The sequence below is a fragment of the Homalodisca vitripennis genome, chromosome 3, assembly GCF_021130785.1.
Source record: "Homalodisca vitripennis isolate AUS2020 chromosome 3, UT_GWSS_2.1, whole genome shotgun sequence".
NCBI classification, from domain to species: Eukaryota; Metazoa; Arthropoda; class Insecta; order Hemiptera; family Cicadellidae; genus Homalodisca; species Homalodisca vitripennis.
Genome location: NC_060209.1, coordinates 125,913,518 through 125,939,058, shown reverse-complemented (window position 1 = coordinate 125,939,058; position 25,541 = coordinate 125,913,518). Strand labels below are relative to the sequence as shown.

Genomic DNA, 25,541 nt, shown 5'->3' with positions numbered 1-25,541 from the left:
AACGAGTCTCCTCTAGTCAGTTCTTCATTGTACTCCGGAGGCGTAGGGTAGAGAGCACACAGCTCTCTACATTACATATAGTTTAGGACAGCTAGCGCCAGCTAGCTGTATTACAATACAGTCCGCTTATTCCACTTTTTGTATTAACATTTTAGTTTGAGTAAATACAAGTTCAGTTCGTTCAAAAACGATTAGTGTTTCATTTCATATAAATATACCAGTATTCAAGGCCCGTCATGCGCGCCGCCAACACTACCTCTCCTTAAAATCAGTTCATTATCAATATATTTAACTTTATTTAATGGACAATAATTGTAAATGAACAGAATGTATTTAAAATAGTGAAGATTTAAAAATATTTTCTCAGGCACAATATTGTAGTTAAATTGTAAAATTTAATAGTAAACGATTTTGGCTAACGTTTTGTGTAAGATGGTTTAGGTTATAAAACATATTACATTCAAATTGCTTGCTTATTGAACACGTTACCGGTATTAACGACAGATTTGGCCTAAACATATATGATGAACTGCCGCTACCTGCTCACTGTGATGGTGTCAGGGACAGCTTTAATGAATTTCGTTGAACTATTTAAAATATAACATTTTACATATTAATATTTTTAATGGGTGTATTTAAAGCTACCGTACAGTTAGTTAAATATTTAGTACTTTACTAAGATTTTAACATTAGTAATACATTGGTCAGGTGGTATCTTAGATATACTTAATAATACGAAGCTACACTTTTAATATTGGATATAATTAAAGATTAAGAAGTAAAAGAACTTTTGCTCTGTAAATTTGTCTCGATTGCCAGGACTCGATCTAGAGGATTGTAACAAATCGTAGAGTGGACAGATGGCAGTGAGGAACAACGGTTAACAAAGGACGATATTGAATTGGCCGTGGGAAACGTGACCGAATCAAAGCCATTAGTACTCGGCTTGGGTCCACATGTGACAAACTTGGTATTGATCTCACTTCACTTTATTGTATTATCTTTCGTGTGTATAACTCAGCTAATGCTTGTGGAAGTGATATTTACCTATTGTTATATACAAAGAGACTTTTATAATATTTAGATACCTTGATGTAAATAAGCTCTTTCAACTAAAAATAGAAGCAATTAGTATCAACTTTATCAACAAAACATAACACACGTTATAACAATACTACTTGACCTTTATGTAAACCACTAGTTAGCATTGTGGAAGTAAGCAAACTAACAACACAATTAACATTTTTAACAGCACTGAGAATGCTTTTACATGTTACTTTGAGCAAACTTCAAAGCTTAGCCATATGACTTCGAAACTTTGTTGTTGAATAGTTTGCTTGTCGACACAAAGCAAGTATCAGAAGTTCTGTTTGCCCGGAAACCGACAATCGTACTGCTGCGACTGCCGGAAGTTTAAAGTTGTTAACTGTGTAGTATCGGCCATATTGGCTGGGCTTCAGAGAAGCCTATCACTCTTCGGGATGGAAAACTATAATTTCTGTCTGTCCGCGTTATATTTCGTAAACAAACTGTCCTATAGACATGAAATTTTGTGCATATGGCTTCATTTCTATATGAGGAACACTGAGTTCGATTATAGTGCACGTCACTCCATGGAATTTCGAGCGTTAGCGAGTTTTTTTATATTGGTCTTATGGGTAACCATGATAGCAGCGAGAACGTAGCAGAATAAATTAATTTAACAATACAAAAAAAAAACAAACTCAAATACAACTATAAGAGATTGAAACATGTAACATATTAACACATGTAACCTAACAGATAAACATCAATTGATAGTGGCGTGGTTTGTAAAATTTTATTATTTAAACACTAATATGAAAACAAATTTAATGAAAAATGTGTGAATGGTTCCTTTATCAAGAAAGAATTCAGATGTAATACAGTTATTTCAAGAATGTAACATTTTTCAGATTCGTCTTACCTATCGTATGGATCGTCTGTAAAAATACTAAATAGCTTTTTTAGTAGAACAAAATAGCTTGCCATATTTTAAAGTGTTCAAGCAGATTGTTCATAAGACTGAATCTTAACCGTTAATAAGTAGGTATTATTGTTAGTGTTGACAAGAATTAATTTCCTTGATTAATCATCAACTTTTACTCAGTAAAAACAGTATTATGAAAACGAGGTCGATGTTCCTTCAGTTTTTTTTTTCCAGTCACTCCATGGAATTTCGAGCGTTAGCGAGTTTTTTTATATTGGTCTTATGGGTAACCATGATAGCAGCGAGAACGTAGCAGAATAAATTAATATAACATCAACAGAGAGTACACGTAGGCTACGGGGTTATTCTCAACTGAGCAACAACCACATAGAGTACACGTAGGCTACGGGGTTATTCTCAACTGAGCAACATCCACAGAGAGTACACGCACAGTGTTATTCTCAACTGAGCAACATTCACAGAGAGTACTTGCACGGGGTTATTCTCAACTGAGCAATACCTACAGAGAGTACACGCACAGGGTTATTCTCAACTGAGCAACATCCACAGAGAGTACTCGCACGGGGTTATTCTCAACTGAGCAACATCCACAGAGAGTACACGCACAGGGTTATTCTCAACTGAGCAACAACCACATAGAGTACACGTAGGCTACGTGGTTATTCTCAACTGAGCAACATCCACAGAGAGTACACGCACAGTGTTATTCTCAACTGAGCAACATCCACAGAGAGTACTCGCACGGGGTTATTCTCAACTGAGCAACATCCACAGAGAGTACACGCACAGGGTTATTCTCAACTGAGCAACATTCACAAAGAGTACTCGTACGGGGTTATTATCAACTGAGCAACATTCAGCGAGAGTACTCGCACGGGGTTATTCTCAACTGAGCAACATCCACAGAGAGTACTCGCACGGGGTTATTCTCAACTGAGCAACATTCACCGAGAGTACTCGCACGGGGTTATTCTCAACTGAGCAACATCCACAGAGAGTACACGCACAGGGTTATTCTCAACTGAGCAAGATCCACAGAGAGTACACGCACGGGGTTATTCTCAACTTGTTAAACTTATCAATATTAATATTCAAATCATTAATTTTGTCATTGATAGTGTTTAACAGTTGTGTAAAACTATTGTATTTTAGGTTTATAGGTTGTTATAAACGTCGAATTAAAGGCCTTTATTATCAGAGTAAAATACCGCAAACCCGTCCTAAAACGGATAAACTGATCTGGAAATGTAGTCGTTCAAAGATGGCTTGAATTTGCAATCAATAAGTAACCTATGCTTACATTAACAATTTTCTTCCGACTCCTTGTAGGCCATTCTCTCGAGAAAGTAGCGGATCACTGAATATGTGCAAAATTAGATTTTTATGTTTAGTTACTTTGTACAACGTTTTGTGGCTCTATTTTAAATCTTTTCAAAAATATTAACCACTCCGGGATTTGTATACCAGTATTAATTGTAAATTCAAGCCATCTTTGAACACTTGCCATTTCTGGCTAGGTTATCCATTTTAGGTTGGATTTCCGGCATTGTACGCTAATTATAAAGACCTTTAACTGACATCAACCTATGCTTACTTTTAAGATTTTCTGCTGAATGTTTGTAAACGGTCCCCAGTATGATGCAAAACATTTATATTTGCTTAAAATAGTCAATTTGTAAGTGTAGTACATACGAGATGTTTAAAGATTCTTTGCTTTGTCTGGAATATTTCAAGAAAATAAAATGGCGTTTCCTAACTTTTTGTAGCCACTGTATATAAGCACTTTAACTAACGGAACGTCCCCGACCGTAGCTACTTGGTGTTTGGCTGGCAGATCGCTGTAAATGTTGGATTTGTCGATGTAACTTCTTCTTTAGTAGCAGACAAGCTGTAAAGAGAGAGTTTTTAATATTCATTGCCTTATATAAATAATGTATTGATTACTCTAATGCTAAATTCATGTAGAAACGATTCTAACCTAGCAGATGAAGGTCCTACCATGTCAGTTAAAGGTCTTTATAATTAGCGTACAATGCCGGAAATCCGACCTAAAATGGATAACCTTGCCAGAAATGGCAAGTGTTCAAAGATGGCTTGAATTTACAATTAATACTGGTATACAAATCCCGAAATGGTTAAATATTTTTGAAAAGATTTAAAATAAAGCCACAAAACGTTGTACAAAGTAATTAAACATAAAAACCTAATTTTGCACATATTCAGTGACCCGCTACTTTCTCGGGAGAATGGCCTACAAGGAGTCGGAAGAAAATTGTTAATGTCCACTTCATTTGTAAGTGGATTGCGGCATCTTGCGATTATACGTTTCATGTCATACAACATTATTTTCACCATGGAACAAAAATTTTTCTAAAAACAATCAAAAGATTTACATTATACAAATTATACAAATGATGACTTTATACCCATTTTCCCTTTGATCACCAATGACGTCCAAGCAGTCTACCTGTTACGGCCCGGTCTTAGACATTATTTTATTTGTTTATTAGATATAGTTCATTTATGTTAGGTATAAATATATTTGTAATTAGTTTAGTATCTTACTGTTAGTTTATTATTGTATTGTTAGAGGGGAGATTTGTTGTCTTAGATTTTACGGGTGACATCCCTAATATTTATGACAAGGTCGCCTGGAGGTATGGTAGGGTAGAGAGCACACAGCTCTCTACATTACATATAGTTTAGGACAGCTAGCGCCAGCTAGCTGTATTACAATACAGTCCGCTTATTCCACTTTTTGTATTAACATTTTAGTTTGAGTAAATACAAGTTCAGTTCGTTCAAAAACGATTAGTGTTTCATTTCATATAAATATTCCAGTATTCAAGGCCCGTCATGCGCGCCGCCAACATGGTCCTACAGAGCCGGATTACTTTATAGAACACTTTAGACAGCATAGTCCAATCGTACCAGAATGTTTTATAGAACATTAGTGAACAGTGCATTATTTTCGTCAACATAGACTACCAGTGTCAACAGTGCAACATCGGAGGACTTGGAACATAGTGACAGTGCCATCGACCAGTGGTGTTTCCAGTGACCAACAGTGGGACACCTAATTCCGTCGTCAAGTAAGTCCTTTCCAATTCCATATTACTTATTCCAGTTATTCCTGATAGTTCAAGCAAGCTAACATGTCAGACGAATTAAGAAAATTTATTGCCAAGCGAGCAGGAATTAAATCTAAATTAACTCGATTTAGGACTTATGTTGATAGGATTGAACAATCTGAAGATCCTTCACAACTCGAAGACAGATTCAGTGTATTTAGGGATTGTTTGTCGGAATTTGAAGCAGTCCAATCAGAAATTGAATTAATAGACACCGACAGCAATCATGACGTAGAAAGAGAGTCCTTTGAAGACTTATACTTTGAATTGTTGGCTAGGTCAAAGGCTCTCCTTCCCAAACAAAATTCAAATCATACAACTTGTTCACGCCAAAATTCAGTTTCTGAACCCTCATCAGCAGTACAAATTAAACTACCGACAATCAATCTGCCTACCTTCAGTGGGAGATACGAAGAATGGGTTCAATTTTACGAATTATTTAATTCAATCATAGAAGAAAACACGTCACTTTCACAAATCCAAAAGTTCCACTACTTAAAATCAACATTGCAAGGTCCCGCTCTCAACATAATAGAATCTTTAGAATTGTCATCGTCAAATTACGACACAGCCTGGACTCTTTTGAAGAATAGATTTGACAACAAGCGTGTTATTGTCAATAATCACGTGTCGTCACTGTTTGAAGTCAAAACACTTGACAAAGAGTCCGGGGCAGCAATGAGAGATCTTTTAGATACGGTTAACAAACATTTGAGAGCACTCAAATGTCTTGGTCAACCAACCGACCAATGGGACACGCTCTTGGTTCACATGATCGTCCAAAAACTAGATCTGGCCACCTTCAAATTATGGGAAAACCAATTAGTCACCACAAACTTGCCCACGTTTCATCAGTTGACATCATTCCTAGAAAATAGGTGTAACATTTTAGAAGCTATTGATCTAAATAGACCTTTAAACAGTAACACAAGTTTTAAACAAAGTAGTAATAAATTTAATTCAAACCATCAACAACTCAAAAAACCTTCTAGTTCATTTTTCAGCAACACACCATGTTGCCCCTTATGCAAAAAGGGTCATAAAATATATCAGTGTGATAGTTTTCAAAATATGCCTGTATTATCCAGACTACAATCAGTGAAAGATTTAGGTCTATGCATTAACTGTCTATCACATACGCATATTATCAAAGACTGCAAGTCAAATGGTTGCAAAACTTGCAGCAAAAAACACAACACACTTTTACACCTTGAAAAGGACCACTCCAACAGCAAAAATTTAAATTTTGAGTCAAGAAAAGGTCATCCTGCAGCCTTAACGTCTAATGTTACTGACAAACATATTCTCCTCTCAACAGCAGTAGTAGATATAGAGGATAATAATGGCGGGACAACAGCGTGCAGAGTGTTGTTGGATTCGGCTTCACAGTCGAATTTCATTACAGAAAGGATGGTGAGAGCATTAAATTTGCAAAAGGTACGCTCAAATATCCAAATCACTGGCATCGGAAATAGGCAAGCCTCCATCTCACACGTTGTCTATTGCACCATCCACTCACAACATAATGCTTACAAAACTACATTAAGCTGTCTCATTTTACCTAAAATAACTAACGATTTGCCCCACACTCAGATTGACACAAGCAATTGGAATCTGCCATCAACAATGACTCTAGCAGATTTTAATTTTAACTCACCAGGGCCAATAGACATGCTCATAGGAGCAGAGCTCTTTTTTAGTTTATTGTGTGTTGGACAGGTGAGACCACACAGATCGGCGCCAATTTTCCAAAAGACATCATTAGGTTGGGTCGCCTCTGGTAGGGTTGCTACTAGGAAACAACAACCAACCTTGACATGCAATTTATCTATAGATGATCAAGTAACAAGGCAAGTGCAACGTTTCTGGGAAATTGAAGATTGTGACGTTCACACATCCCCAGCCAGTCAAACTACCACGTGTGAACGGATGTACACAGAAACAACGTACAGGAATTCTACAGGCAAATATGTAGTTAACTTGCCATGTAGTGATGACATAAATAGTCTAGGTGAGTCCAAGAAAACAGCTGAATCTCGATTTAGTCAACTGGAAAGAAAATTAGAAAGAGATCCCAATCTACATGCAGCATATTCACAATTCATGAATGAATATGAAGCACTAGGGCATATGGAAGCGGTGGAACCCAACGTGAAGCCAGTTGGTCCAGTATATTACATTCCGCATCTACCTGTCGTTAGAGAAGACAGTTCAGAGCTGTATAACGAAGCTCAGAGTTGTATTTGATGCTTCGGCCAAAACGAGCAGTGGTCGATCATTAAATGACTGTCTTTTAGTTGGTCCTACCATTCAGCAAGATGTCTTCTCAATCTTAGCAAGATTTCGATATCATACATACGTATTAAGTGCAGATATAGAGAAAATGTACCGCCAGGTATACATTAATGAGAAACAACTGGACTTACAGCGCATACTATGGAGACAAGGTAGAGATCAACCTCTAAAAGTCTATAGGTTAAAAACTGTCACCTATGGTACAGCAGCAGCACCCTTCTTAGCAATCAGGACCCTCCATCAACTGGCCACAGATGAACGATCAACATATCCTATAGCCTCATCTATAGCGCTATCAGATTTCTATGTAGATGATCTTATGACAGGTGCAAAAACACTCGAGGACGCTAAAGTCATTCAAACACAAATGTCGCAAATGCTTAACTCAGGAGGATTTAATTTAAGAAAATGGAATTCAAATTCGAAGGAATTGTTGGAAACAATCCCAGATAAAAATAGAGCGAAACAAGAACAAAATAAACAGTACAAAGTGCTTGGTATGTGGTGGAACTCTGAGACCGACATGTTCCATTACGCATCTACTGAGAGAAAGCCACATGACAAGATATCAAAGCGTTCTGTTCTGTCAGAAATAGCCAGTTTATTCGATCCTTTAGGACTTGTAGGGCCTGTAGTTTTGAAATTCAAACTGTTCATGCAAGAGTTGTGGGTAAGAGATGTGAGTTGGGATGAATCTCTTCCATGTGATCTTCATACATCGTGGCAGACACACCGACAACAGCTCTCAACTTTGAAACAACTTCAAATACAAAGGCACATCACAGTAGGTCACGCAATCCAAAAAGAAATACATGGGTTTTGTGACGCCTCAGAAAGGGCGTATGGAGCATGTGTGTACATACGAACAACCGATACTGACGGACGCGTGTCAACACAATTATTATGCTCAAAATCTAGGGTATCACCACTTCAAAAAATGACCATTCCTAGATTGGAATTGTGTGCCGCGCTGCTACTATCGAAACTTGTAACTAAAGTATTGGATACTGGCATTAAAGTTGATGGATACACACTATGGACCGACTCCTCAATAGTTCTGGCTTGGATCACTTCATCAGCATCAAAATGGAAAACTTACGTTGCTAATCGGGTGAAAATTATTCAAGAATTGACGACTGAAAGATGTAGTTGGAGGCACGTAAGAACCAACGACAACCCAGCAGATCTGATATCAAGAGGTTTAAATCCGATTCAAATTATCGATAACAAATTATGGTGGCATGGCCCAGAATGGTTAATACAAAATTCTAGTGAATGGCCCAAATTTGATTTGAGTAGAATTTCAGATGTACCAGAACAAAAACTAATACCAACTACATTGGCGGTTGTCAGCACTGAGCCACTAATAGATGTTGCAAAATACTCATCTTTAAGCAAACTCACAAGAGTTACAGCGTATTGTCTTAGATTCATCAGCAACCTGAAGAATTCACATCATAAACTTACAGGTCCATTAACTACAGAAGAGCTCAACCATGCCACAAATCATCTCATCAGAGCAGAACAGGAACATTACATGAGAGAAGATTATAATAGGCTCATGGAAGGAAAGAAGATTAGGAAAGACAGTCCATTGTGGAATCTTCAATCTTTTTTTGGTCCCGAGAAACTCATCAGAGTAGGCGGGAGATTAAAACATGCAGAAATCAAAATAGATCAAAAACATCCCATTGTTTTACCATACAAGTCACATCTAACAGAACTTATTTTTCGTCATGAGCACATCAGACTTCTGCATGCGGCACCTCAACTGCTGCTTGCATCGTTGCGGCAACGATATTGGCCCCTTAATGGACGAAATTTAGCAAGACGTACCATACACAGTTGCGTCAAGTGTTTTAAGGCTAATCCAAAAACAACGCAACCTCAGATGGGTGTCTTACCATCAGATCGAGTACGCCCATGTCGACCTTTCAGTAATACTGGCACTGATATCAGCGGCCCAGTATATATTAAAGCCTCAAAAAGACGAAACAGTCCTACATCGAAGGGATACATAGTGATATTTGTATGTCTTGCAACCAAAGCTGTACATTTAGAAGTAGTAACAGACATGACCAGTGAAGCATTTATAGCAGCATTCAAGAGATTTATTTCACGACGAGGAATTGTTACAAACATGTACTCGGACAATGGCACCAATTTCGTAGGCGCAGAGAGAGAGCTTCGAGAGCTTCAAGATCTGTTTACAAACGAAGAACATCAGAGAAGAATCGTCGAAGAATCAACCGCTCACCTCATTAAGTGGCACTTCATTCCACCCCGATCCCCTCATTTCGGAGGCTTATGGGAAGCTGCTGTTCGGTCAGTGAAACATCATTTGAAACGAGTTGTAGCCAACGCCTCACTCACCTTCGAGGAATTTTACACTACTTTAACAATGATTGAAGCTTGCTTGAACTCTCGTCCTCTCACTCCCCTTTCCACTGACCCAAATGACCTTTCACCATTAACCCCTGGTCACTTTCTCACTGGTGATGCTTTAACCGCATTACCTGAACCGAACATTTGTTACATTCAATTAAACAGGTTGTCACATTGGCAGGGGACACAGCAGATTGCGCAGCACTTTTGGACACGATGGTCCAAAGAATATCTGTCTCTCTTACAACAACGGCCAAAGTGGAGATCAGAAGCAGCCAACATCCAGCTCAATCAACTAGTTCTCCTGAAAGAAGACAACTTGCCCCCTCTCAAGTGGGTTACAGGTCGAGTGGTGGCGGTCCATCCTGGAGCGGACAATAGGATCCGAGTCGCCACCGTAAAGACGTCGTCTGGCACCTTCAGGAGAGCAGTCAACAAGCTATGTATCCTCCCCCTAGAACCTAATACAGTGCAAGAGTGTAATGTGTAAAGCGAAGGCCAGTGTATTCGTGTATATAGTTAATCATACATTTAACATCATAGTGACCTCAAATACTCATAGTTTAGTCCGTTGTATAGCATAGCTTAGTTTAAGTAGTAATTTTCAATTATAGTAGCGAAGTTCAAAGACACACATCCAATTGTTTGCAGTTCTATTCAGTCGTGGGTATTCTACTCAACCGTGTCATCATTTCTAATTACAAACTGTCTGTGTTTAATTGTGTATTAATAACAGATTGATTTATAGTTGAATATTTCATTGTATTTGTTTCAATTTCAATATTTTCATAATCTTTGTTGTTATTAACTCTGTGTAAAAACTATAGTAAATGTAAATTAGATTTTCAATTTAATTATCCTTGTTCTGCTTACTACCATGTTTAAGTTTTGTCTTGTACACATACATTTTATAGATTTATATTTTGATTAGTATTGTTCCATTGTTTAGTTTCATTGTTTCGTCCTGCACATGTGTCATTAGTAGAAATTTAGAATGTTTCATCACATAGCTTCAACAAATCAATTAGTTTTGAAATCAATATTTCAAGGCGGGGAGTATGTTACGGCCCGGTCTTAGACATTATTTTATTTGTTTATTAGATATAGTTCATTTATGTTAGGTATAAATATATTTGTAATTAGTTTAGTATCTTACTGTTAGTTTATTATTGTATTGTTAGAGGGGAGATTTGTTGTCTTAGATTTTACGGGTGACATCCCTAATATTTATGACAAGGTCGCCTGGAGGTATGGAGTTCTTGTTCTCAGGGCGTGGGAGGCGACAGAGCTTTCACTCCCATTGTTAGAGGTGGCCTTCCACGAACCAAGGGATGTTACCCCCAGGTTTATGGTAGGGTCGCTTCAGGGCGGGAGGGGCTGGCCCTCACGCCTCGTGGGAGCAAGAAAGAACCTTTACTTGGGACAGGGGCCTAGAACGAGTCTCCTCTAGTCAGTTCTTCATTGTACTCCGGAGGCGTAGGGTAGAGAGCACACAGCTCTCTACATTACATATAGTTTAGGACAGCTAGCGCCAGCTAGCTGTATTACAATACAGTCCGCTTATTCCACTTTTTGTATTAACATTTTAGTTTGAGTAAATACAAGTTCAGTTCGTTCAAAAACGATTAGTGTTTCATTTCATATAAATATACCAGTATTCAAGGCCCGTCATGCGCGCCGCCAACACTACCTCTCCTTAAAATCAGTTCATTATCAATATATTTAACTTTATTTAATGGACAATAATTGTAAATGAACAGAATGTATTTAAAATAGTGAAGATTTAAAAATATTTTCTCAGGCACAATATTGTAGTTAAATTGTAAAATTTAATAGTAAACGATTTTGGCTAACGTTTTGTGTAAGATGGTTTAGGTTATAAAACATATTACATTCAAATTGCTTGCTTATTGAACACGTTACCGGTATTAACGACAGATTTGGCCTAAACATATATGATGAACTGCCGCTACCTGCTCACTGTGATGGTGTCAGGGACAGCTTTAATGAATTTCGTTGAACTATTTAAAATATAACATTTTACATATTAATATTTTTAATGGGTGTATTTAAAGCTACCGTACAGTTAGTTAAATATTTAGTACTTTACTAAGATTTTAACATTAGTAATACATTGGTCAGGTGGTATCTTAGATATACTTAATAATACGAAGCTACACTTTTAATATTGGATATAATTACAGATTAAGAAGTAAAAGAACTTTTGCTCTGTAAATTTGTCTCGATTGCCAGGACTCGATCTAGAGGATTGTAACAAATCGTAGAGTGGACAGATGGCAGTGAGGAACAACGGTTAACAAAGGACGATATTGAATTGGCCGTGGGAAACGTGACCGAATCAAAGTCATTAGTACTCGGCTTGGGTCCACATGTGACAAACTTGGTATTGATCTCACTTCACTTTATTGTATTATCTTTCGTGTGTATAACTCAGCTAATGCTTGTGGAAGTGATATTTACCTATTGTTATATACAAAGAGACTTTTATAATATTTAGATACCTTGATGTAAATAAGCTCTTTCAACTAAAAATAGAAGCAATTAGTATCAACTTTATCAACAAAACATAACACACGTTATAACAATACTACTTGACCTTTATGTAAACCACTAGTTAGCATTGTGGAAGTAAGCAAACTAACAACACAATTAACATTTTTAACAGCACTGAGAATGCTTTTACATGTTACTTTGAGCAAACTTCAAAGCTTAGCCATATGACTTCGAAACTTTGTTGTTGAATAGTTTGCTTGTCGACACAAAGCAAGTATCAGAAGTTCTGTTTGCCCGGAAACCGACAATCGTACTGCTGCGACTGCCGGAAGTTTAAAGTTGTTAACTGTGTAGTATCGGCCATATTGGCTGGGCTTCAGAGAAGCCTATCACTCTTCGGGATGGAAAACTATAATTTCTGTCTGTCCGCGTTATATTTCGTAAACAAACTGTCCTATAGACATGAAATTTTGTGCATATGGCTTCATTTCTATATGAGGAACACTGAGTTCGATTATAGTGCACGTCACTCCATGGAATTTCGAGCGTTAGCGAGTTTTTTTATATTGGTCTTATGGGTAACCATGATAGCAGCGAGAACGTAGCAGAATAAATTAATTTAACAATACAAAAAAAAAACAAACTCAAATACAACTATAAGAGATTGAAACATGTAACATATTAACACATGTAACCTAACAGATAAACATCAATTGATAGTGGCGTGGTTTGTAAAATTTTATTATTTAAACACTAATATGAAAACAAATTTAATGAAAAATGTGTGAATGGTTCCTTTATCAAGAAAGAATTCAGATGTAATACAGTTATTTCAAGAATGTAACATTTTTCAGATTCGTCTTACCTATCGTATGGATCGTCTGTAAAAATACTAAATAGCTTTTTAGTAGAACAAAATAGCTTGCCATATTTTAAAGTGTTCAAGCAGATTGTTCATAAGACTGAATCTTAACCGTTAATAAGTAGGTATTATTGTTAGTGTTGACAAGAATTAATTTCCTTGATTAATCATCAACTTTTACTCAGTAAAAACAGTATTATGAAAACGAGGTCGATGTTCCTTCAGTTTTTTTTTTTTTTTTCCAGTCACTCCATGGAATTTCGAGCGTTAGCGAGTTTTTTTATATTGGTCTTATGGGTAACCATGATAGCAGCGAGAACGTAGCAGAATAAATTAATTTAACAATACAAAAAAAAAAAAAACAAACTCAAATACAACTATAAGAGATTGAAACATGTAACATATTAACACATGTAACCTAACAGATAAACATCAATTGATAGTGGCGTGGTTTGTAAAATTTTATTATTTAAACACTAATATGAAAACAAATTTAATGAAAAATGTGTGAATGGTTCCTTTATCAAGAAAGAATTCAGATGTAATACAGTTATTTCAAGAATGTAACATTTTTCAGATTCGTCTTACCTATCGTATGGATCGTCTGTAAAAATACTAAATAGCTTTTTAGTAGAACAAAATAGCTTGCCATATTTTAAAGTGTTCAAGCAGATTGTTCATAAGACTGAATCTTAACCGTTAATAAGTAGGTATTATTGTTAGTGTTGACAAGAATTAATTTCCTTGATTAATCATCAACTTTTACTCAGTAAAAACAGTATTATGAAAACGAGGTCGATGTTCCTTCAGTTTAAACGTGTAAGAAAATTTGTAATATTGCATTTTCTAATACCAAAACAATACAACAAAAATGCAGTATTTCTCTAGTTGCAAATTCACCCATCGGTAACATTAGAATAACAGGCCGGACACAAATCGAGCGTAGACGATTCATGGCCCTTCAGTGCAATATATCAGTCATAATATTTACCCATAAATACGTTTTATTCGGTCTCAAGTACTTTTCACTCCATTATAGTCGTGTTGGAATCCAATAATACATGGATATCTGAGGACTAATATTTACTCATAACCACGTTTATTCGGTCTCAACTCCTTTTCGCTCCATTATAAGCGCGTCCATATCCAGTAATACAGGGATATCTGAGCAGTAATATTTACTCATAATCATATTTATTCAGTCTAAAATCCTTTTCACTCCATTATAATCGCGTTCAAATCCAATAATACATGGATATCTGAGCACTAATATTTACTCATAACCACGTTTTTTCAGTTTCAACTCCTTTTCACTCTATTATAAGTCCGTCCGTATACAATAATACAGGGATATCTGAGCAGTAATATTTACTCGTAATCATATTTATTAGGTCTCAAATCCTTTTCAGTCCATTATAATCGCGTTTGAATCCAATAATACATGGATATCTGAGCACTAATATTTACTCATAACCACGTTTTTTCAGTTTCAACTCCTTTTCACTCTATTATAAGTCCGTCCGTATACAATAATACAGGGATATCTGAGCAGTAATATTTACTCGTAATCATATTTATTAGGTCTCAAATCCTTTTCAGTCCATTATAATCGCGTTTGAATCCAATAATACATGGATATCTGAGCACTAATATTTACTCATAACCACGTTTTTTCAGTTTCAACTCCTTTTCACTCTATTATAAGTCCGTCCGTATACAATAATACAGGGATATCTGAGCAGTAATATTTACTCGTAATCATATTTATTAGGTCTCAAATCCTTTTCAGTCCATTATAATCGCGTTTGAATCCAATAATACATGGATATCTGAGCACTAATACGAGGACTCTGAATGTTAGTGCTATAATTAATGAAATAATTATTAGCATTTGTAGCAACTCGTATTTACTCATAACCACGTTTTTTCAGTTTCAACTCCTTTTCACTCTATTATAAGTCCGTCCGTATACAATAATACAGGGATATCTGAGCACTAATATTGACTCATAACCACGTTTTTTCAGTTTCAACTCCTTTTCACTCTATTATAAGTCCGTCCGTATACAATAATACAGGGATATCTGAGCAGTAATATTTACTCGTAACCATATTTAGTCGGTCTCAAATCCTTTTCACTCCATTATAATCGGGTTCGAATCCAATAATACATGGATATCTGAGCACTAATACGAGGATTCTGAATGTTAGTGCTATAATTAATGAAATAATTATTAGCATTTGTAGCAACTCGTATTTGCTCATAACCACGTTTATTCGGTCTCAACTGCTTTTCGCTCTATTATAAGAGCGTCCGTATACAATAATACAGGGATATCTGAGCACTAATATTTACTCATAACCACGTTTATTCGGTCTCAACTCCTTTTCGCTCCATTATAAGCGCGTCCGTATCCAATAATACAGGAATATCAGAGCAGTAATATTTACTCGTAATCATATTTAGCCGATCTCAACTCCTTTTCACTCCATTATAATCGCGTTGGAATCCAATAATACATGGATATCTGAGCACTAATATTTACTCATAACCACGTTTATTCGGTGTCAACTCCTTTTCGCTCTATTATAAGCGCGTCCACCAAATTCAAAACTATTTAAAGAAGGACAAAGAGTACGACAAGAATTCTATCTATGTATAGAGAAACAGTTTTGGGCGGAGTTGTTTTGAATGTTTACGATAGCTAATATTGTATTTGTTTCATCAGAGGTATCATAAATTAATGCAATGATCATCCTTTTTATCAGTTCTAAGAAATGCTTAACGTTTTAAGAATACTTAATTATACTAAACATTATTCATATAGTCACAAAGAAGTTTTTAATTTTCAATATGGTTAACTCAATTATGGCATAAATTATGTATTTTTTCTAGTTTTATAACTCGTTTAGTGTAACAGGCTTTGATGAGGTGGCATACAACGTTTCAAGTCTATAATACATTTTATTAAGCTACATGAGATACTTAAGAACAAACATACAGAAGGAAATGCAACTTTACAACACTTCAAGTGTTAGATTCTGTACCGTAAATTAGTTAATTAAATTTCATACAATGTAAATTTCGCAACCTAATCAGCCAGTATAATATAATATTATTTTACATCCAATGTTCCGGAACTAAATTATTGGGCGGAGTAACTACCTAATTGGCACGCGTATGAATTTTTTTCTTCTAACCCTTTGTAGCAGCCCAACTACGTAACCGATCAGACCTCGCGCGCTTTGTCCGTAAGTAAAATGTATCTTTTCGTATTATTAAATTAGCCCTTTGATGCCAAACGTATAAAATGAATGTAACGTAAAGTAAAGATGTGAATAGTAAAGTAACTTACCCTTGAAGATCTTTTATTTGCTTGATGGAGATAGATAAAAGTTGTGGCGTCGTCCTTATGGCGACGAGCACGTTGTTATAAATAGTAATTTGTATCATTAAATGGCTAATACCGTCGCGAATTTGTTTTAGGCGAGTTTACGTAGCTGATGTATCTCACGTGTTGTTTGAATAGATGGCTACCACTTCTCAACTTCTACTCCTCTTCTAGAAATAACCGTTCTTAGACTACAGGGTTGTGAGTCTACCTATTGTGAAGGGAAGTGAAATATTATTGTTTTGTAAAGTAAAACGTCGTACGCATAATTCAATAGAACATTGGATATTTTAGGCCCACCTAGAAGATATACTTTTTAGTTATTATATTATAATTGGCAGCAACGTGGCAGTACATAACTTTTCCTTTACCATCTAAAAGTGGTGCTTTTAAGTTTTCGTAATTAAACTGAACTTATAAGTACACTTTGTATTTCTAGTATTTATTACTACTACTCAGAAGTCACCACCCCCATGTGTTATCGTCATACGGTACACAATTTTATTGCGCAACTCTGCTGTTGATATGCCTACTCTGCCATCAACTGGGTGAAACTGAGTGAAAACGCCACAATGCCTGCCATTAAAATAGAATATATGTCTAAAGATGAGTTGGTATTTGAACTGATATCTAGAGGTATTAAATTAAATAGTGACAGTACAGTAAATGAACTCAGAAAGTCCTTAAGACAGTGTTTGAGAAACAATATTTTACCTACTGCTAGTAGCCTATTAAAAATAGACCACAATCAGGAAGTAAAACTTCTCAGTGAAAAAGTGATATTATTAGAACATGGGTGCAGTGAATTGAACAGTGCTAGTTCACCTTTAGAAATCACCAAATTCCAAGAAAAGTGTAAACATTTAATAAACCGTTTATTTTTAGACAACCAGCTAGAACTAAGTTCTGTACATAGTGAAACTTTATCAGCTTTAAAGTGTAGGCTAGTAAATGTTGAACAACAATTAGCTAAAAACTTGCTACCTACAGTGAACCTAGAACAGCTTAAAGTGTTAGAAGCCAATTTAAATGAATCATTAGAACAAGATGAGGCTATGGAACAGGCAGTGAAAGAACAAATAGGCCCTATTTCTGTCCAACCACCAACAATATCACAGCCTACTGCCAGTACCTCCACTTTGCCTATAATGCCTATTTATAATGCAAACAATGATTGTATTAGTCAACCTATGTCTGGTTTAAATATGTTTAATAAGTTAAACAACCCTGTAGAATGTTATTTACAAAATTTTACAGTAACAAATGGCTTAGTAGTACCTGAGCTAATAAACTTTTTGAAAACTTTGTTAAAACTAAAATGTGAAACTAGCCTATCATAAAATGAAATTTTAGCATTGTTACCATGTTATGCAAAAGGTCCACTTTTAGCCAAAATAATACAGTGTAAGTCTATCATGCCCAATGTCAACTATCTACACAGGGAATTAATTAGTGCTTTTATCCCTGTAGGCCTAATTGAAAGACTTAGACTAGATTTAGTTTATAGGCCACAAAGGATTGATGAGCCACTGTATGAATACATCTATGACATCAAAGAGCTCAGTCAAGTTTTATTGTGTAACATAAGTGAACAGGACTTGGTAACTTGTATAAAAAGAGGTATTAAGCCTACAGATAGAAATAAGTTAATTTTTGAAAACAATCCCATTTGTTTTACAGATTTGGAAAATGTGTGTATAGCTAGTAACAATATAACCTTTAATGATAACTTAAGGGACAAATTAAGTAAGACATATGTTAACAACATGTATCCACCACATGTTGAACTTAGAAAAAGTAGGCCTACTGTCAAAAAACCAAAGTTATGTTTCAATTGTAATAGGCCTGGTCACTTAGCAAAAAATTGTTTTAGGAATCCAAAAAACTAGTCGATAGGGGAGTGGTATTACACAAAACACCTAAAAATATCCCTCCCCGGTTTCATAAGTTTAAGAATAATAATTTTATAAATAGTAATACAGTAAGAAAAGAAAAACACTATTTTATGAGAGTCTATGGTAAGGTAATTAAAAATTGGAGTAAATTAAACTATAGAAAACCTAATTTAAGACTAAATGTTAGACAGTGTAACAATATGCCTTTAATTGAAGCTATAGTGGGTAAAAATGTAAAAACAAACTGCTTATTAGATACTGGTGCTACAAGAGATATAATTAGTAAAGAATTTTATGATAGCCTATTGTTGAATAAAAATGTTTCAAAATTAATGAAGTCAGATGATAGAATGTTTGCTGCAAATAACACTGAAATAAAATGTTTTGGTTACTGTTATGCTAAGATAAAAATTTCTAAATTTTGTTGGAAAGTAAAATTTATTGTATTGGATAATTTAAAATGGGACATTGTATTGGGAAACCCATTTATATCTAGTAGCAAATTAATTTTAGATCTTGATGGAGATTCATGTTATTTTAAATTCAATTGTAATGAGAAAATAACTATTGTCAGACAACAGCCTTTTGAACATGAAGTAAACAGCATTGATGTAAAAATAGGGTGCACTAGAGCTGAGGCTGAGATACAAAACCTTATAGGGGATTTTCCAAATGTTTTTAATCCAAAATTAGGAGAGGCTCTAGATTTGGAAGTGAGATTAATTCTAAATGACCCCACACCTGTAAATATTAGGCCTTATTTTATGAGCCCTCCTACTGTAAATAAGATGAAAACAATAATACAGGATTGGTTGGACCAAGGAATAATTGAACCCAGTACTTCAGCCTACTCCAGTCCAGCCTTTTTAACCAAAAAGGACAGACTTGTAGTCAATTATACCGAATTAAATAAAAAGTTACAGATAATTGATTTTTCCATTGGTGATTTAAATAATTATTATCAACATCTTAGTGGAGCCAAATATTTTTCAATAATAGATTTAAGAAAAAGTGTTTTGCAATGTCCATTATCACCTGATAGTCAAGATCTTACCTCATTTAGCACTATATTTGGTAAATATAAATTTAAACGAGTACCCTTTGGTTTACATGTTGGTAGTGCTGTATTGTCCGCCTATCTGGGCAAAGTCCTAGACAATATAAAATTTAAATATGTGATAAATTTTTGTGATGATATCTTAGTGTACAGTAAAGACCTTGATTCGCATTTAGTACATGTCAGAGAGATTGTAAATAGACTAAGCAAACATGGCTTAACGGCAAACCTAGAGAAAGCAAAGTTTTGTTTTGAGGAAATCTCCTTTTTGGGGAACTTAATAAAAAATAATACAGTAACTATAGATCCCGAGCGAACAAGGAGTATAAGAGAATTTACGCCGCCTAAGAACGCCAAACAAATTTCACAGTTTTTAGGTATGACCAATTTCTTTTCAAAATTTATAAATAATTATGCCGAATTATGTAATCCTTTAAATCGTTTAAGAAGGAAAAACGCTAAATTTGTTTGGACAAGTGAATGTCAAGATTCGTTTGTAAAGTTAAAAGAAACTATAATGAATCCTCCTGTACTCCAGTTAGCCGATTTTTCAAAGCAATTTATAGTAATGACAGATGCTAGTGGAATAGCCGCAGGTGGTTGTTTGTTACAGGAAAACGACCAAAATGAATTAATGCCAATAGCCTATTACTCTAGGAAATTTACTGATGCCGAATTAAAATATACTGTTTATGAAAAAGAAGCTTTGAGTGCACTAATTTGCATAGAAAAATGGCACGAATTTTTAGAAGTAAGAACCTTTAAATTAATAACTGATAACCAAGCTTTATCCTACGTCCTCAATCACAAAAGGAAGGTAGGAAGACTTGCCCGGTGGATCGAGAGGATTTTGAATTTGCCATTTGAGGTGGAATTTAAAAGTTCCACCGATAATGCGCTGGCAGACGCCCTTTCACGTATGTTTGAGGGCGGGTCGACGGGAACAGCTGATCCGAGCCCCAGTGACTGCCGGAACGTTCCAGACCAGGATAAAAATAGATTATCGATTTCCTTCTGCCATTCAAACTCCTCCCGAAGGCAAACATGTAAACGAACATCTAATGTAAAGCCTAAAATGCAGATAAATAATAAGTGCAATAACAAGGATAATTTGTGGTTGTTAATTAATGATTTGCCATTAGCGTTTAAAGATTTAGAAAAATATCAACTTCAAGATAAAGAAACTCAGCGAATCATTCAATCTATAAAAAGCAATAGTAACAATTTATGTTATTTTATAAAAAAACAATTTACTGATGTACAAAAGGAATGTAAAAAGTAAGAGTAAGATATTTTTGCCTGTACAGTTAGTTGATTTAGTATATGAATTCTTCCACAGTTCTTTAATAGGAGGTCATTTAGGCATTGCTAGAACGCAAAGAAAAATTAATCAGTATTTTTATAGACCTGATTTAGACGAAATTATAAAGGCAAAAGTCAAAGAATGTAATGTTTGTAAAATGAGTAAAGTGTGCCAAAGAAAATATGAAGGCGAATTAGCATCTGTGCCATTTAAGAACAATATGGATTGTTTATTCATAGATCTTTTAGGTCCCTTAGTGAGAACTAGAAACAGCAATGTATATTTACTTGTAGTTGTAGATGCCGCCAGTAAATTTCTATGGCTAATCCCTTTGAGGGAATGTAAGAGTGGTGAAATATGTAATAAATTAGACCGTATAATTTTTAACAACTTTTCTGTACCTAAAATAATAGTGTCAGACAATGCCGCATATTTTACATCACTGTATTTTAAGAAGTTCTTATTTAAGAATTTTATTGAACACCGTAGACTAGCGCCTTACAGGGCTAATGGAAATCAATCAGAAAGGCATATTAGAAACATATCTACATTATTACGTAGTTTCTATCACAACTGTCATAGTAATTGGGATAATGACCTAGGCTATATACAATTAAGTTTAAACACCGCCCATAATGAAAGCACAGGTTTTGCTGCCTTTGATTTAATGTTTAATCATTCCTGTAATAATGCTTTATCTAATTTATGGAAGCTAAATGATCTAATTGGTGAGAATTTGTCCAAGGAAACTGTTGTAAACAATTTAAAGAGAGCTGTGGTGAATGTAAAAAGGAGTGTAGCACTTAACAGTAATAGACAAAAGTACTCAGAGCAAAATGTAAAACATCCCTTTAAGTTGCATTCCTTAGTATGGATTAGAACCCACTATTTAAGCAATAAGGTAGAAAAGTTTTGTGCAAAATTATCACCAAAATATGTAGGAATTTATAGAATTTTATATTTTTTAAGCCCTGTAACTTGTATTGTACAACACACTGAAAATGTTTTGAATGTAAAAAAGGTTCATATTGTAGATTTAAAATTAAATTAAGACCTGTTCTGTATAAATAAAAAAAAAATTTTGTAGCATCCCTAGCTTAAGGAACCACTTGCTGCCAAATTTAAAAGATAAGATAAAATCCAGGAAGTTAACTGTTTGGTGAATTCTTAACGAATGTGTCAATCGAAATAAAATATAGAAAAAAAATTTGTAAATAGACTTAGTGTAAAGAAATGAGACAAAGTTGATCCTGTCTGTTTGTAATGAGGGAATCAAATATGAAAAATTGTCTGTGTTTTGTATGTAGGCCGAAATGTTGAATTTTGTAGATATATTTGAAGTGTTAAAATTCATGTAGATGTAAGATGTATAGGATGTTGTATGTAAAATATATATATATTAAGAGTGATGCAGTATTAATAAGAAATGTGAGACTTAGCTTCTCGTGAGGGGACGTTTCATTCCAAAATATTCGATCCATATTGGTAACTTGTCCGCGAGTCTCAGGGTATTAAACGGCACAACACTATAAACAAAACACTGGTATTAATGCAAAAAAGAAGTATGAATGTGGCGCCTATATAACAAAACACTACACTACACTTGTTTACGATTTAATCGCCTTAAATGCCCTTATTCTTGCAACGACCCGCAAATTCTAAAACGCTGCAACGTGCACTGCATGAAAATAGTTTGCCTAAATTGATTTTCTATTTTTGGTCCCTAAGCGAGCAGTCATAGAACTGCATTGGCATGCGATCTAGCGGATTTCATAGGAAACTTTTGAAACCCCGCGCTATCGTATTGTTATGGTTGAATTTGAATTTATGTAATGAATAAAAGGTTGAATTAAGTTTGTTATTTAGAATATGTTTAAAGTAAAGCGACTAACTAGGTTGCGAAATCAAAACAGGGGGATATTCTGTACCGTAAATTAGTTAATTAAATTTCATACAATGTAAATTTCGCAACCTAATCAGCCAGTATAATATAATATTATTTTACATCCAATGTTCCGGAACTAAATTATTGGGCGGAGTAACTACCTAATTGGCACGCGTATGAATTTTTTTCTTCTAACCCTTTGTAGCAGCCCAACTACGTAACCGATCAGACCTCGCGCGCTTTGTCCGTAAGTAAAATGTATCTTTTCGTATTATTAAATTAGCCCTTTGATGCCAAACGTATAAAATGAATGTAACGTAAAGTAAAGATGTGAATAGTAAAGTAACTTACCCTTGAAGATCTTTTATTTGCTTGATGGAGATAGATAAAAGTTGTGGCGTCGTCCTTATGGCGACGAGCACGTTGTTATAAATAGTAATTTGTATCATTAAATGGCTAATACCGTCGCGAATTTGTTTTAGGCGAGTTTACGTAGCTGATGTATCTCACGTGTTGTTTGAATAGATGGCTACCACTTCTCAACTTCTACTCCTCTTCTAGAAATAACCGTTCTTAGACTACAGGGTTGTGAGTCTACCTATTGTGAAGGGAAGTGAAATATTATTGTTTTGTAAAGTAAAACGTCGTACGCATAATTCAATAGAACATTGGATATTTTAGGCCCACCTAGAAGATATACTTTTTAGTTATTATATTATAATTGGCAGCAACGTGGCAGTACATAACTTTTCCTTTACCATCTAAAAGTGGTTTTCGTAACTAAACTGAACTTATAAGTACACTTTGTATTCCTAGTATTTATTACTACGACCTCAGAAGTCACCACCTCCATGTGTTATCGTCATACGGTACAATATCGTTAACGCTTACCAAGCAATATAGGATGTGTTTTAAAAATCCTACCACATTTAAAATAAACTAAAAACGTGTTGTGTTTGTAATGACTCATTTCATACAACCATCTCACATTCATTTCAATATTTAATTTAATTTAGAAATTTGTTAGTAATAATAATTAAGGAATAATTATTTATAAATTGTCTTAAATTTTAATACAAACAATAATAAATACAAAATTAAATATATCAAAATTAATCAAAATTCACCTTATTACATATAAAATTCAAAAGTTATAAAGTGAACTAAAGTCAGTGATACAGTGTGCAGGGATGATTGAAGAGTGAAGAGAGCAGATTTTTGAAAGGTGAAGAGGAGAGAGGGATCTGGAAGAAGTGAAGCAAGATTATTATTTTAAATAAAGAAACTGGTTACATTTATTCAGCAGTATTTGAAAGGTTATTTTATTAAATTCTTATTATCACTGAAGTACAAAGAAGCAGAAGACAGACATTGGGTGAGAAAATTCTTTTTAAGTTTAACAGTGATTCATTGGAAGAACATAAAACCCAGGAACATTCAATTTGGTTAATAATTCAAAATTAATAGAATTAAATTTTAACAAAATTATTTTTCAAAATTACAATATCTTTTATTTAAAAAAAATACCCAATATTTCTATTTCATTAAGCCAGCACGACCACCCTGCCCTAAAATTTAAGAATTGTATTTAAAAATTTACCATTATTATTGTATCCTCCATCTTATTTCAAAATTCAAACTTGTGTGTCAATTAATTTATCATCATTAAAGTTCACATTTATATCATACTGAGTTATTTGTTATTTCTAGCTATAATCATCAGAATACAAATTAAGTTTAACCATTTATTTAAAGTGTATAATAGTAATAGTATATTACATGTTCTACGACAACTACCCAAGTATGTCCTTGGCATGCTATGTCACATGAAAAATTACATGATGACATATTTAATTTTCCTTTGTTTTAAGGTATTAAACACTTTTGTGTTGGGACCCGACCTACAGAGATAAATAACGACCTGTGAAGGAATATACTGTCACTGTGGAGGAAGTCGTATTTCAATACGTGCGCTGACAGAGGCCAAGTCAGTTTACAAACTACACAGTTTGCTTTGGTCAACTGTTTCCCGACATAAAAACAAGCTGTTAGTACGTATTTAGTGAATATATTACATAAGTTACTTATAATGAATATTTCTCGTTTTTGTTGTGTACTTTTGACTATTGATGGACATGTTTTCATACCGTAGATGAATATTATTTGAAAGACATTGGTTTGTTTAGCCCTGGGACTAGGGAATGGATTTCTAGGGCCGGCAACTTTGGATTCAGTGGAGACAGGCGGAAATTGAACATAGCAAAACTCGGATGTGAAGGCTACTCCACACTGCCTGTGGCTAGCGTGACTGGACGGATGCTGTGCTAGCCACACAAATGTGATTGTTGCGATTTAGTCGTTTTTACGGTTAGTGTTGGAAAAGATGCCAGCTCTAGCAGAGTAAAAAAATTATTGTAAAAGTATATAATTCCTCAATTAGATGTTCAATTTTCATTCCTAGAATATTTATAGAGCCACCCACTTGTAAACAAAAAACACAAGCGCACAATAGAGAGCAGTACTGAAGTAAAACAAGCCATTTGGACAGTTCCACAGTTGAAGTTTACATAATATTGCTAGGAAGCCTTCAAGAGTCAACTCTTGACTCTCCTAGTATAAACGTATTTCGTATGTCTAAATGTGCCCTAATAATGGACCGAGACATACATGAATATGAGGAAAGAGGTAGAGACACCTACCGAACCGGGAGACACAGTTGTACGATACTCACAAGCAGGGGTTCATTCTATCAATGACATTTTATCAATTTGCAGAAATCAATAAAGAATGCTGCAACACCTAATTCTTTACACACTTGTTTCAAACGAGTTAATCGCATACGACTAAGTAACCG

At 34.9% G+C, this 25,541-nt stretch overlaps 2 protein-coding genes across 2 annotated transcripts; both read left to right on the top strand.

Moving 5' to 3' along the window:
• Nucleotides 1-6,726: 6,726 nt before the first annotated feature.
• LOC124358343 lies at nt 6,727-7,347 on the top strand. Its single transcript, XM_046810645.1, has one exon. The coding sequence runs from the start codon at nt 6,727-6,729 to the stop codon at nt 7,345-7,347; it is 621 nt and encodes a 206-aa protein (XP_046666601.1).
• A 136-nt stretch (nt 7,348-7,483) lies between these two features.
• Nucleotides 7,484-25,015, top strand: LOC124358342. The gene is made up of 3 exons (XM_046810644.1): nt 7,484-10,259; nt 10,983-11,229; nt 24,874-25,015. Exons 1-3 carry the CDS (start codon nt 7,484-7,486, stop codon nt 25,013-25,015), a joined length of 3,165 nt encoding a protein of 1,054 aa, XP_046666600.1.
• The last annotated feature ends 526 nt before the right edge of the window (nt 25,016-25,541 follow it).

Coding starts and splice junctions, on each gene's coding strand:
- LOC124358343 (XM_046810645.1), top strand. CDS start 6,727: ATGACTCTAGCAGATTTTAATTTTAACTCACCAGGGCCAATAGACATG.
- LOC124358342 (XM_046810644.1), top strand. CDS start 7,484: ATGTACCGCCAGGTATACATTAATGAGAAACAACTGGACTTACAGCGC. Junction 10,260..10,982: donor ACCTAATACAGTGCAAGAGT/GTAATGTGTAAA, acceptor TTGTTGTCTTAG/ATTTTACGGGTGACATCCCT. Junction 11,230..24,873: donor CCTAGAACGAGTCTCCTCTA/GTCAGTTCTTCA, acceptor TGGTTTGTTTAG/CCCTGGGACTAGGGAATGGA.